We start from the raw sequence: 15,372 nt of genomic DNA on the forward strand, positions 1-15,372 counted from the left end.
TTGCACTTCGTCTAATACATTACCAATCCCTGCAGCCTTGGCATTGCTTCTTTCTTAACGGCCTTTTAGAGAGACATTTGAAAGTGTTAAATGGTGAGATATCTGTAGAACTACTAAATATCAGCTGAGAAAAAGCTTATATAAAGAAGTGTATAAACCGTGAAAATAATGAAGGTTGTTTTTATTGCTTTTCTTTGTTTTGGTATTATTTTTTAAAAAAATCATTTGAGATGTTTTAATTACATTACACTTTGTATTGAAGTTATGACCAGACTAAATTACTAGGTGGCCTTCTACAGCCACGAATTTTTATAACTATTCTGTGACAAAGAAAAATGTGTTAGAAATGTAAATACCAAAGAAACTTTTTTGAAAGCATCTTACTTTTCACATAGTTCACTGGCCTGAATATTCCTTTATTCATACTTACAACAACATAAATATTTGCATTGATTCACTCCTGGAAGAGTGACAAATTCACTGTTTTAAAATGGCAAAATATACCAGATGTCACAAATGAGAAGAAAACAATTTTTTTTCTGGAGGATCAGCAGCAAAGAGTGCAAGTGCTTGTTATTCTCTTTGCCACTTATCCACAAGGGCTTTTCATCTCCTTGTGGTAGCCGTTGCCTTCTCCTCAGCAAATATGGGGTGTAGTTGGTAATCTTTACTTTAGATATTGAATCTATGCAAAAAAGGTTTCCCAAGAAAGAGGCATTGCCACAAGATTTTTCCACCTAAGCATAGCCGCAGAAGGTCAGTATTCTCAATACTGATGCGGTCTGTAGGGTTTCATGATTAATGCTGCATGCATTGATATATGTAATACTAACTTTCTCTGAAACAATACTACTAAGTAATTGACTTGCATGTCTGTACTATTACAAAAGCTCACAATATTTTTAAATAATATGACTTCTTGCATTTTAAATATCTAATTATCAGTATGGTTTTTACCTTCCTGGACATGTCACTGAAAGTGTTTTAAGAGGTAGCTTTGCAGTTTGAAGTTAAGTGGTTTCGAATAGCAATGTATGCAAGCAAACAAAAGGGAAATTTAGAACTTTCCTACAGAGATTTCTAAATCTCTGCCACTCCAAAGCATCTTTTGAGTTTGATGTCTGACATCTGAACACTCTAATAAAGCGTTGAGAATCTGAAGCCTTTGCACCATCAGTCAGGAGAGTTGACATTTGTACGAAAAAGGAAATACATAGTAAATGGCTTTTTCCAGTTACATCAACACCTGGGTTCTTGTGTCAGGAAGCCGAAGTCCTACCAGACCTCCACATACTAGAACAGTAGAAGCAAGGAGGATAGGGATTGCTTTGGTGATACCAACAAGGGAACCGAATATTAAGTTTCCAAGTACAGCTGCTGCTTTGCATAGTGCATTCAAAAAGCCGAAGCCTGTTGCCCTAGAAGAGAAAACAGAAGTAAGTTAAAAAACGGGTGAAAGAGTAAAGTCTTTGAGACAAATCCTTGGTGGGAATAAATCAGAATAACCCCAATATCTTAAGCAGAGTTTATGCCAACAAGGATTCTGTGCTACAAAATCAAAGTCAGCTGCTACACCACTTTATTGAGGCAAATTCATTCTGCTGCCTCAGGGACCAAAATGTGAAATGAATGACTAAATACGTAACTTTACACCTCTGTAGAGAAATAAAGGAATTGCAAGTGGAAATTCAGTAACACTTAAAATGCTGGACTGGGAGGTGGGAGGTGGGAAAACTTTTGAGAGCTACTTGGTAATTTGAGAAAGAAGTCACCAGAATCAAAGGATAATCATCTTGGGGTACTGAATAGAAATGGATTTCTTGCAGGTGGTACACCTGTTCAATCAGTGCTTTCTCAAAAGGCAAATGAGACCTCCAATAATAATGAATGTTCGTCTCTTAGAGCTAAAGAGAATAGGGCATTAAAAAATCCCTGCTTGGTGCAGAAAAGATATCTGAGAAACTTTGGAAAAAAGGGAAAGGAAATAATTGCCAATAGAAAGTATGACTCGGGCACCTCAGAGGGTCTTTTGCAATGCAGTGCTGTCATTTTAGTAGTCTAGATTAAATATTTTAGATGCCCGGTAACCCATGTACAGATGTACTATGCAAACTGTGACCATTTTAATAAATTGTGTTTTGACATGACTGTATGATTCATAGTTGCAGGGATAACCTTGTCCTTCCAAAAGTGTCTTAACAAAAATATCTGTAAAACGGTAGAATTTCTAACATTTCTCAGATCTCTTAGAAGTGAAAGAGAGAAGGACTGTTCTCAGCTCACGCTGTGCTCACTGGAATAAAATAAGAAGAATCAGGAGGATAGAAACTTCTTTTCAGAACAAAATGTTTCTTTCTTGTTAATGTGAAATACTGCCATTGGAAGGAAAAAGCCTCCAGTCTAAAGAGCAGGGATTAACAGAAATTCTAATGGTCTGAGTGACTAATAAGAGCCCTAGTTATTGTACAGAGCTGTATGTGAAGGAAAGGAAGAAGACTTGTGCTCAGATACAGCCTGAATTCCTAGGGAAGTGATTTTGAGAAACTTCCACTGGAGCTCCTAAAGAGCAGCCCAGCGAACCAACTTAAAGTAAACAGATTTGATCCCCACTGAGAGCAAGGATATAAATTCTCAATGTTCTTCACAGAACTATTTTTTTATTTTGATAACAGCAAATCATGGTATCAAGGGAGAAGAGATCCTCTCCCTCAAGCAATGATGGACATGGCCACAGCCCGGAGTGTCACTAGTTCATCTCTTCTGCTCTTCTGCAAATCTGGCCACTGGATCTCAATAGTGTTGGTCTGCCCAGCCCTTTGGTTTCCTACATCCAAGTCTTATACTGGGGGAGATGTAAAAGCTCCTGTCTAGTATAGTTGGCCAGGACATAGGGGGTTTCATTACTTTCCATGCCCTGACTATCTGACATGCTGCACTTCAGAATTATACTAGTCCTGGTATATTTGAGGACCTGCACCAGCAGAGTGCTGAAGGTAGGTCTAGATTCTTCCAGTATATTTCTAAATCAGTCTAGTTTGCTCTAAGAAGCAGAACTCTAGTTAACCGACAGAGTCAACTCCAGAATCCGAACAAGATTCAGAAATGTGCTAACTTGAAGTAATGGTACTTTGGCTGTCAAATTCTAAAATCAGTTAAAAGGATGTTTGCAGAACAGAATTAAGACATGGAACAGACTAGTTAATATACTTTCAAAAAGATTTTTTTTTTCTGTTAAATATTTGTTTGTCTGTGGTTGCAGACCAAAGTCAAACCTCTTTGCCTAAAACATTATGGAAGTAAAATCAGAAGAGTTGGAACACTGGAACTTCCTTTTCCAGTGTTAGCTCTGTGTAACACATGCCTTTTCTGACCCCAGAAGACACAACTTAGTCTCTTTTGGTGGGTGTTTATAATCATAATAAATTTTTTATTTGGCCATATGTCTCCTGCAATTGACAGCAGTGTTTCAGACTCTTTAAAATACCTGGGATTTAGCAAAGTAATTATTTTGCCTGAAGTAACCACAGTTCCTCTTTGTGCAAAATGTGGCACCCATCCAGCTATTGCATGACAATAAGTATCAGCAATACCTAAGGAAGGAGGGACAGGTCATTCTGATGGGAGAGCAAAAACTTACTAGAAACACTGCGAAAAAAAAAGTAGAAGACTCAGATATGCCTTCTCTATGTTCAAAGTCCTTACTTGGGGTGGGGTTTTTTTGGTTTTTTTTGTAAACTTGATTAAACCTGCAGTACTTTTACATAATACTTATTGGCAAGAAAAGCTAAACATGCACACCCTGGAAATAATCATCTACAAAGTGATGGGCTCTGCTGTCCGACAGTGCAGACGAATTAGGGTGGCCTGAGAGCACAATGCTGAGAGCAGATAAGGAAATTTTGCAAGTGTTGCTTGTGAAGTTTTCTGAGAGAGAAATGTTTGCAGCAGCTCCTTGAAAATGCCTTCCTCAGAAGAGAAATGAGAAAGTTAAAACTTGCCCCTTTTAAGGAAGGCTTTTGGAGGAATGAGTCCAAAGAAGGAGTGGGTGGTGTACTGAAGGAAGCAGCAAACAGCCACCCTGCATCTTTCAAAGTCTATGAGAAGAAGATCAAATCTCTACCACAGAAACATCTGTACTACAAGGGCAGATAAAGGGGAGCATCAGAAGAATATCTGGAGGAAGCTGACCAGAATGGGGAGAAGATCCTGAGGGAAGGAGCTCCAGACTGATGCATCTTCTAGGGTGAATGAGAGTGCGGATAGTAAGGAGGAGCATGAAGAGGAAAGGCTGTGGTAAAAGAGACTTTATCACAAGCAGGTAGGAAGAGGTTAGAGACAGCACAGCCAACCTGGAAAACACAGCTTATGTGATAGGATAATAACAGGCCGCAGCTATTTTGAAGAAGTCAGGGGAAGAAGGAGAGGAAAGGAGTCAGAACTGTTCTAATTTTGGCCTCATTTATGGACAGAAGGCATTTCTAAAATTATGTGGTGACTGGTTGTGATCAGTATCTGCACATGTAAATACAATTTCTTCAGCTGCCAGGTACTGATGTAAAACCAAACTTGCCCTCAAAGAACAGCAACAGGAAAAAACCTGTTCACATAGGAAAAGTAGACATTTAGTCATCAACAGCTTCAGTGTATTCAGAGAGATACCAGAACTCCCCAAAGAATACATAGATCCAGCTAACACAAATTTGGACAGATACAGGCAGGAAATCTTTGGAAAGACAACAGCACAAAACATATGGGGATGCTTTACTTATATTCAGTGTCGTTTTATGCGGTTTTATAAAGGTAAGCTGTTTCACAGATGCAATTTGCTTATATCAACTAGTTATAACAGGGTTCTGAATATAATTTTCTGAGCAATTTGGACCATTTTTTTTTTCATATGCTGGGCTCTACAGATAGTACATTCATGGCTGCCACTGTGATTTAGATCTCTTATGAATTATATACCCAAGATTACGTTATTAAGGCTTAAAGTAATTTTGTAATACAATATCTCTTATATCTGAGCAAAATTAATGTAATTTGTTGGCACTGAAAAAACAGTTCTGCTTTCTAAATGGACTTATTCAATTTTTCCAATTGTAAGGGTTATTATTAGTCTAATCCCATTAATGTTATCAAATTATAAACAAAAAAGAGTAAGACAAAGTCAGCCCATTTTTATTGCCCTTGGCTGTCCTGATGATACAAAATGAACAACGCAGCAGAAGTTCAATCTTTTGACCCTTAAGCAGTTTTCAGGCATGTCCTTTTGCCTAAAATACGCACATCATTGGCAGGAACAATAAGATTTTTACAGGCTTAAGTAAAATGTTGTTGCATCCTATACCTGAAAAGCATTGTCACTGTTCAAACTTCTGCCTTCATGTCCTTCAATTTTACTATTGTGCTTGAACGTGAATTTGTTCTTTACTAATAGTCAGAACAAAGTCATTAAGCAAACTGTTGAGCTCTAGAGAGAGCAAATTCAGGCTTGTTGGTTTTTAAACATCTTTCTTAGAACAGTATTTGTGACTCAAATAATCTAAAATCTATATTAATTCATGCCTTCATAATTAACTCTACTGAATCCAGGGGAGTAAAAATAGCCAGGCAATAAATATTCTGCAATTAACATACATACAAAAACATAATCTTGTCTTGCAGCACTAGTATAATCTCTGCTGCAGTGTTTCAGGAAAGTTCTAGAGTGTACAGAAGGTCTGCAAATGATCAAAGATATGTGATGTGTCATCTCAGCATCATGAATGAACTAAGTGAAAAAATCCAAAGGCATAGGGTCATTACTATATACACCAATTTCCATTATGTTGATCAGTTACTGGGCAAAGTACTGCCACAAAAATGTTTTTTTTTTGACTCCATGAGCAATTCTTATTACTGGTCAAGGGAGTTCAGTAGCAAGAGTCCCCTGTCCAGGTAGAGAATGTCATTAAATCCTTCAGGCACATCAGTAAGATAATGCTGGTGAATCAATTTGGGACTGCCTTAAAAAAAAAAGGTACAGATTTTAGTACTGACTATAAAAGTGTCAGGTCTGAAATAAAGCTGGATATTAGGCAAAAGGAATTTTCCCCAATGTATTTTATTTCTGTTGCTAGGAAAGCTGTGACAAAGAAAAATGCTTAGCTTCCTTTCACCCAAGCCCCACATAAAAATGGCATGAGTCCAAACAGTTAAAAATAGAGAGATTATCCAAGCCTTCAGATTAAAAGATCTTGTTTCCTGGTTGCTACATATGCTCCTTCTTAGACCAGGTGCCTATATTCCTACATAAAATACTTCAGGCCCACTTTTCCACTGCTGATAGTCAGTGGATAGCACCTAAAAACTTAATTTTCCTGCACTGAAGTGCTACTGAATGTGTAGCACAGATATTTGATAACTTTCTTGCCAGAGCTAGTGCTGAGTCTATCCAGCAAGCTACAAAAAACTCTGAATATCACTTTTGTGGGTGTTGATAATATGCAAAGGCTATTAAAACCAAGTTTCTGAATGTGCTATGGACAATTTTCTAATGTCCAAACATTTCAAGATCTTTTTAAAAATTTGTACCAAGATACATATCATATCCTGGCCAATTACAGCATTCAGTGTGAAAGTAAAACCGTGGAATTTGCCTTTCTGCCTTGGACTACTGCCCAAGGCATTGCATAGGTTCAGCCTGTCATGCCTTAAAAACATTAACATGAAATTTCAGCAAAATGCAGTTGAACCGCATCCACAGGATGGCAGTAGAAAATAGCTGTCAGGAAGTCTACCCTAAGATGATGACTGCTGTTATGACTCAAAAGAATAGAAAACAACTCTTCCGACAGCCACAACAATATGAAGTTGGACTTAAGATAACCTGTGAATAATGTTTATTACTCTGGGGATAGCTTCTCAGGGCTAAAGAAAAAGAAAATGAGATAAATATAATGAACTGAAGATAGGCGACTTACTTCTTAATTATGACCAAACCCTTAAGAACTTATTTCAGAGGTAATAAAAAAAGGCAAAACAGGATGACTTCATTTTATAGCACACCTTGAATTCTAAATATTCCTGGCCAAGATTCAAACCCAAATGCCTGGCAGCTGTAGTAAAACTGATGAATTGTTGGTTATCTGATGCAATCTGACCTTGATTTACTCTGTGGGAGATGACCTATTTCTGTTCCACTTTCTGTTTAGGTTTGGGTTATTTGTTGTACCCACTCCTTGACAAGACTCTTGGCTTATAAATCTGATGCTTCCAAGTTAGTTCATAAGAAGATATGTATCATTTATGTGCAAGTAAAGAATGCATTTTCAAGTCATAAAAATATCCTAAATGTTACTTCTTCAGAGAATTTTAATTCTCTTCCATTCACATTTATATTACAGGCAGAGCTAGGAAACTGTGCAATGTTATTCCAAGACCCTTGGGCACACACATTACAACGCAGGCCATAATTACCTCATCACAGAATATTTTTTTTCCGCATCACTCTGCCAATGCACAGAACAAAGAGAGCTTGAGGTTAAAACATAAAGGTAGTGAAGAAAACTTGGTTTCCCCCATCTTCTGCAGAAGTTGGAAGGTGCACTGTGAATAAGGCTGGTGACTGCAAGATGATAAAGCAGTCTTGTGGTTAAGGTGTCAGGAGTGCTGTCAGGAGAAAGCATACAATCCCTGCCCTGCTGCAGATTTTGTATACGATGCAAGCAAGTCTCTTAAAGCTAACTAAATAGTCATTAAGTATGGTCTTCACATTTTCTGGGCGCTCAGCTCAGCACCTTCAGGATTGTATTGCTGAAGTGCTGAGTACTTACAGCTGCAGTGGAAGTTACACTCAGCCCATTCCCTCTTCTAAAACGTGCAGTGACTGGGACTGTTGGTACCACACATGTCAAATTGAGAACCTAAAGTTAATTTTTAACAATTTCTTTATCCTCTGTGCCTCAATTTCTACATCACCTCCTTTCAAAGTAGTGCTTGGAAAATATGGAAAGTTCATGAAAGAGTAGGAAAACATTCTAGGAGCACCCAAAAATGTTTGCAAGACATTTAATAACTCTCCTTTGGAGCAGAGCTTCCAGGGCTATGGAATAGTTTGGTTTGGCCTTTAAGAGGGTCACGACCAACCAAAGACCTTTCAGAACCTGCTGACTAGTACAGAACAGCACAGGCCATTAAAAAGATAAGGCAAAAGACAAAACAAAAGGTGACACAAAATATGAGTTAATACAAGTTCTTTACATTGTGGAGCTGGGTTAATTTACTTGCTTATTGGAAATCATCTAGTTTATAGCTAGTGATCATGACTGTCCTTTAAAATCTGTGTACTGAAAAGTTAAAAAAAAATATTATCAAATGATTATTCATTACCACCATGTGTATCATCTGGAAGACAGAAACCTTTGACTAGAATTAGTAACACATCTTCACCCTTTAACACAACTTTGCCCTCCAACAGAGAACCATTTGAAACCTATACAGTCTCCAATATCTCTTATTTTAGCAGTTGTGCAAATCAACTGAGATTTTATAAAGAACATTCAAGCAAAATCTATGCTAAAATGTCATAAAATTTGAAAGTACTCGTCAAAAATATAGGGCAAACTACTTAATTACCTCAAATTCAGGCATTAGTAAATTAAAATGTAAATAGGTAGATGAATGTGAATGCATACAGAAGCCAAATCTGTTAAGATTTTGAAGCAACCTAAACTCTGCCCTGTGGGCAGCTGATGATAAGGAAACTGAAATGTGTGCTGTGTATCATACACATCACACATTTCCAAATTAGTCACCACGCCCCTCTCTGGCAAAAAGCCAGTATGATCCCTACATAACCTGGAGTACGATTTATGAAACACCTTTTGTATTACACTGCACGACACCGGCAAAGCCCCAGCAGTTTGGCAACTGGCTGGTCTCCAAGAAGAGTTGTGGAGGAGGAAAAGGAGGGGCTGCCCATCCTGGTCTCTTGTGCATGGTAGTGTGAACTGGCCTCCTTCCACACGCTTTTCTTTCAGCCCAACCCGGAGCTGTGCTTTGCTGCTGGTTTGTGGTCATTTCACTGATCGGGAGAAAGAAAACAGTACGTGCTGGAACAGTAAAACAGTGACAGAGTGAGCAAAGTTGTTGTGCCTGGATTGCCTTTTGAGGGGAAACTGGAAGCCAGTTTGAGGACCAGATTCACTCTGGATGCAGCTTTGAAGTGAAAGAGGGCATCATCTCATGTATGAAGGACCTCATATGCAACAACAGATCAGGCAGCTTCGTGTACCATATATGCTTGGAAAGGCTGTTCAGCCATACAGCTACTTGCAGATGCTAGAAATTCCAGGCAAGTCATGCCTGGCCATGGATAACGGAGGAGTCTTAGAAGGAAAGACAGGACCAGCGGTGGTGGGCAATGGTGGCTGTTGAACTGTAGCTGGTCTGGATTTAAAAAAAAAAAAATCAGAGAAAAATTCTGGGAATCAAGTTATTTGAGTCCCCAGTGGTATTAATTTTCAAATAGTTCTGTGAAACACGAAGAAGCTTTGCTCCAGTCTAAAAAAACATGCATAGGAAGTAACTTCTAGAATTTCTTGTTTCCTTATAACCCAGATGGCAAAAACTGGCAGTGATGGTTCCACCACTTTTGAAACTTTTAAAAAAAAAAGTCATCTACAGTATACATCAGCGGTGTCTTTCCTGGTAGGCTTTTAATATCAATAATACAAAGTGACAAGTTTTCTGTGTGAGTTGTTGCAAAGATCCCCAACAACTCAGCTGCAAGTAAATTTCTGAGGTGGAGTTCCAGACAGCTATTATTGCACACATAAGATTTTTAGAAAAGAAAAATGGGGAAGAATTTGCTAGAATCCCAAAGTTATCAGAAACTATTAAAAACAACTATTAGCTACAACTACAGATGCCCTAGAGTAGGCATCAGTTACATTCTTTTTATCATTCCTAATAATGATGATTATTTTTGCTTCCATTAACATCAATGGCTTTTCCAATTATTTTTCTTTACTTCATTTTAAGAAAATATTTGTGGCTGCTACATTCAGGAATGTCAAAAACATAGCTATTTCTAAAGGATATTTTGGATGATGGAATAATTCTTGCCAGAAGAGCAATTTCCTGAGGTGTAATAAAAACAGTAGTGCTTTAATATTAAAGCTTAGTGCTTTGGATTCATAAGTGGCCTAGTATGGTTATTCAATACAACCACAGCAACGGACATCAATTTCTTGTGTGAAGAAGCATATATTTTTAAAATGCCAATGAAAAGAAAACAGAGAAGCCAGCCTACAGTCTTCCTCTCCTGATGGACAATACTAAAGCCAATTGCATCTCTGCCCAAAAACTTCAACTTGCCAGCAAGGCATCATACATTTATAAATTGGAAATGTATTTCAGCATATTTGAAACTTCTAGTGAATGACATAAGGAAAAGCACTGTGACAGAAGAAAGAACACACTGTCCCTTGGCAGGAATCTGGGCAATTTTAGATAAAATTTGTTTAAGGAGGAGAGGGGGAAGAAATATCCCAATCTATTCAAGAAAATGGGGCTTTTACATTTTTACACTCAACATACAACAACATATGACTCAACTGTTCTTTCTGTGCATTAAGTGACATAAAATCAGCATTAAAAAGTACCTGGTATAGGAAAAAAAACCCACCCTGTGTCATCTAGCAGAAATGCTTGCAGGACATGAAGAATTGTCCTGAGCTTTCTTGCAAGAGCCCTGAAGAGTCAGATGCAGTGCCCGAGCCATTTTTGTATTCACTGAATGTTGAGCATGTACACTCCTAGTGACCCCGCATACAAATTTGTAGCAGACTGATTAAGAGCTCAGCATGGTTCAAGCCCACAATCTCTCCCAGAAGATGATGTCCAGCTCCAGACAGTGATTTTTAATATCGTCCCCACCATTTCACAGCCAAAAGACAAATGCAGCTATATTGCTGTTTTGGACCAACTACGGCCTTCATAGCCAGTTGCACTAGGGGAAACCTGAAATAGTCCATTACCGTTTTCAAAAATATTACTCATTAGCTGTGTTTTAAATGAGAGTAGCAGTCAGACCTTCTTTTTTCATATGAAACCACATTTATGGTATTGTCCTGACTAGGTGATATTTGATGCAAAATGCATACCAAACAGCTCAAAAAAATCTCTTTTGTCCCCTCACTATTCACAAGACTAACTATTCATTCAGCCCACTCAAAACATCCCTACCTCTGTGAAGCGCATACGTAACCTTTTCTATTTACCATTTCTGCTGGTATACAGAGATAGTGTCAGTGAGGTTAGGGGAGGTGTCTCTGCACATACCTTCTGTCTGTAGGGTACAGCTCCACAGTAATAACGTCTAGAGAGTTCCATGCCGAGATGGTGAGGCCGTTGTAGAGGCACAGCATACCTATCATCATAGATTCGCTGGTCCCAAACCACAGGAAAAAACAGCTGATACCAGAGAGAACCATGGAACCACCTAAGTACGAGATGGGTGAAATGAACATGAAGTGGAGCTGTATTTAAAGAATGACCTTTCTTTGTTCTGTCTAATGTTTCTATACACACAGTGTAACTAAATAATCGACCCATATATTTGCGTTAAAAACTAGAGACCTCCTCTGCCGGTAAGACCAATCAGGCAGACAAACATTTTAAGGGTCTCATAGAAAAAAACCCCATAACTCCTCAAATATTAGGATATATCATAAAGTATTAAGCTGGAACCCCCTCTGAACTCCCAAAGCAAGCTGCCTGGGGAAAACCAACCACATTCTTCCTTGTTCATCTTCTTCTGCACCTACATGACACTCATTCATATATTGTTGCAATAAAAACACCAAGTGGGAATTACATTTATACAGATATATTCTCCTAGAAAATTAGTACAATGAACCACCACACAGTTATATAAGTAAACTGAAAACAGATTTGTCATTGCAGGTAAGCCACAGGAGATCTCTTTCAACTATGCTACTTTGCAAAACAGGTAACAGGCAAAGGACTGCTGACTCTTCTGAGGAGCTGCTCCACTAGCTGAGGACACCTCGCTTTCCTTTCGGCTGAAGCAAAGACAAGCCAATGGTCATCACCCTCCAAAATCTCATCCCAAATGCCTAAATAAGCGTCTTGTAATATCAGAATGGAAGAGCAATGACGAACTGGTTACAGAACCCTTTGTTCTCAGAGTTTCTAAATCGGGGGCTTTTTAAAACAACAGTTATGATGCCGCATAAAAGAAGTATCTGCAGAAGGCATGTTTTGATCTCTCTGAACCAAATTCTTTAAAAAGTGAACATGCTACTTTATCAGCAGAGCTTTAGGTTTTTGTATTGGTCCACTTTCAAAGTGAAGACCCTACCTAGCATTGTTAACCGTCCAATTCTATCCATCAGAAGAGCAGACACAATATTCCCTGGCAACACTGCCAAAGTTCCCAGGAAATTAACAAAGTAAATCCAGTAGGCACTGTAGTCATCATCGAAAGAAATCTGGCATCCTGTCCTGATGTGGAAAAATGTGCAATTTATCAATTCACTGTCAACAAATTTATATTGCTCGAGATCTGTGGAAAGAAGAAAAAGAAACATTTCAGCTAACAGCCGATTCCATGTGCAGCTTTTGATTAAAAACATTCCAAGTTTAGGCAACTTTAATAACTTGGAGCTTTCACTGCTTTGTAAAATGGGACTAGTTATTGCTGTTAATTTTGATACCTTTTTATCTTAATAGAAAAATATGCAAAGCTCATGAAAAAGAGCGACTAAGGCCTGGAATTAGGCAAGTTATATTACTGTATATCAGCTCTGATTGGGCTGTATTTGGTTAAGGCCTTTCAGCACCATCTGGCCTTGCATAAAAAGCACTGGGTATCTGCAAGTTTCTATCACTAGGTCTTGCTTGGTATCAGATGTTCTATTTGCATACCAGACAGATTTTCAGATGAGACTGGCAATCATGCTCAGTTTGGTTTGACTTCCTTTAGAGTGAAAAATTCCTACAGAATTCATATTAAACTAATTTTCATTTCTGACAAGGTCTTGTGATCTTCAGCTTGAACGTGGATAAGTTGCTACACGCAACCTGTTCAGAGCATTCTTCTTCCAATACCATTAAAGAGATCTCTCCCTATACTTACTCTTTCTTTCTGTTCCTCCTGTCAGCCTTATAACCCTGAATCAAGAGTACCTTCCTTCCACACAAAGAAAGCTGGGCGTTGCTTGCTCTGAAACCTAACTCTGTTAGTATTATGACTGCTGGAGTTACAGGAAAGTGGTAGGAAGTGCCCCATCTTTCCGACAAGCTTAGTTGGCCATGTTCTACTTTCAGTTATGTTTTATTAAACTGGAAAAAAAAAAAGAGACCTCTTTTTAAACATATGAAAATATGCATTCCTATTTTTGTTACAATACGTAGGAGAGTGGGAATGATTATAGATTAGGTAGTTTGAATCCTGAACTCAGATTTCCATGCCACAGCAAGCACAATGAACAACGTATTTCACCAGTCCCATTTAGACTAAATAAAAATACACTAAAGCTACCAGTAAAACAGTAAATATATTGTCTCCTCTCCAGACCAAATCTCTTTAGAGATTATTAAAATAAAATAGATTATTATCTGAGACAATATTAGGCCTGTTATATCTCTAGTGTGGGTGTGATCCTTTGACTTTTATATTATAACATTATGGAGGCCTGTTGCTTTTTATAGCTTCTTATTCCCGACAAGAGGACTTCTTGTATGTCTTATTAGAAATCCAGAAATTATAAATAGAAGATGAGAACACGCATCTGAATAATGGATGTTCAGGGCTTTTTCTTGCAATACCTGTGTTGTAGAAGGTGGTATTCACGAAAGTACAGTTCCTGAAGTATGTGTTCAGTGAAGTAATGTCTTCAAACACACAGTTCTTAAAAAGTGAATCTTCGAAGGTTACTGATTTAAACTTCATCATAATAAACCTGCACGATATAAATAATTTTTGTCAGTCTGCCTTCATAGGCTAGAAAGAGCAACAGGTCAAGCTGATGCAGCTATACAGGTCTAAAAAAATCTCAACTCCAGTAATAATGATTCCTTGAAGGCATTCTGGAGATGTAAATAATGATTAGTTGATTCTAGAATACTATCATTCAGAAAAAGGATTAATAAGACAAAGCTTCACATAGCTACCAGCCACAACTTGTAATAGGGTTTCAATAGTCTTGTAAAATCACTATTACTTCTAATTTGACAATATTGTTGGAAAATGGGACATTATGCTCCAGAAACTCAGTATCTTAAAACAAACAAACACCTGCTAGTAACAACAAGCTGGAAAGAAATAGTTTTTTAAGAACCTTCATTTCTCTAGAGGAACACACTGGGCACCATGTCGGGCTCAAATGCAAAACATACCCGTCCAAGTGTTAAAAATAGTTTTGCAAAGTGGTTTAACATGAACACAACAATTACACTGCTAGTTATACAGCTAGATATCTAACTGGAAGTATATGTTTGTTACTCCGGTGTCTGTGGATGCAATTGCAACTACTGCACACATAAAACAGGTATAAACAACTTGCCAGTAGCTTTTCTTATTTCTGACCATTCTTCTTTGTACTGACTCTCTTTTTTAACTGCCAGGTCTTTGATCATGACTGTCAATCAAGTCATTCACAGACAAAGTCAATAACAAAGTGTATTACTAGCACTAACCTTCTACCTCAATGTTACCAGACTAAAACAATGTTGTAAACTTTTTTTAGTATAATTCTACCAAACAACATCATTATGCTAACAAAAAAATGACAGATGTACGAATATATCATTATTTTTATGATGTCTTTTATTTCCCATGAACACGAGTAAAAAGCTACAACTAAAAAAGGGCAGTTTTGTTGGCAGACTTCACCCGAACTGGTAACAGTTTGAAAAGCAGTGCTTTAATTATTATATGGCAGTAAGAACTGTTAAAATGGCAAAGCCTTCTGAACACAGATCTGGCTCTGCTCTAATTAAACCTGGTGTGACTAGCTAAGTATTTCTCTTATTACAAGCCTGATAGCAGGAATAGGAACACACAAAATACTCTGCCTACGAAATTGTAGAAATTAAACTCTCATGCCAATAAAGTTGTTGGAATCAGATCTTTATGAGAAAGGAAAGCAAAAGCTAATTGTTTTTATCACAGGATAAGACTTACTAGCTAATTAATTCTGTTTGTGTATTGGTCAGAAGAATGGTGTTTTCAGCCCATTAGTTTTAGTTACTATATCATTTCTCATTTGTGACAGACTGATTAAAATCAGGCTGGCATTCAGTGTCAACTCATTATCATTTTTCATATAGCACTTTCCATTTTAAAATGTAGCCTAATTCCAG

General features: G+C 37.8%; 1 protein-coding gene across 1 annotated transcript in view; it reads right to left on the reverse strand.

The window, feature by feature from the left end:
* Positions 1-214: 214 nt before the first annotated feature.
* The window catches only part of SV2C (synaptic vesicle glycoprotein 2C), a 117,600-nt gene continuing 102,442 nt past the window's right edge, over positions 215-15,372 (reverse strand). Inside the window, exons 10-13 of the mRNA XM_074570207.1 lie at positions 13,837-13,970; positions 12,368-12,571; positions 11,326-11,485; positions 215-1,418 (exon numbers count right to left, since the gene is read on the reverse strand). Coding sequence (XP_074426308.1) covers positions 1,235-1,418; positions 11,326-11,485; positions 12,368-12,571; positions 13,837-13,970 — 682 coding nt within the window. The 3' untranslated portion in view covers positions 215-1,234. The remainder of the gene's footprint in view (positions 1,419-11,325; positions 11,486-12,367; positions 12,572-13,836; positions 13,971-15,372) is intronic.

The sequence above is a fragment of the Larus michahellis genome, chromosome Z, assembly GCF_964199755.1.
Source record: "Larus michahellis chromosome Z, bLarMic1.1, whole genome shotgun sequence".
NCBI lineage: Eukaryota > Metazoa > Chordata > Aves > Charadriiformes > Laridae > Larus > Larus michahellis.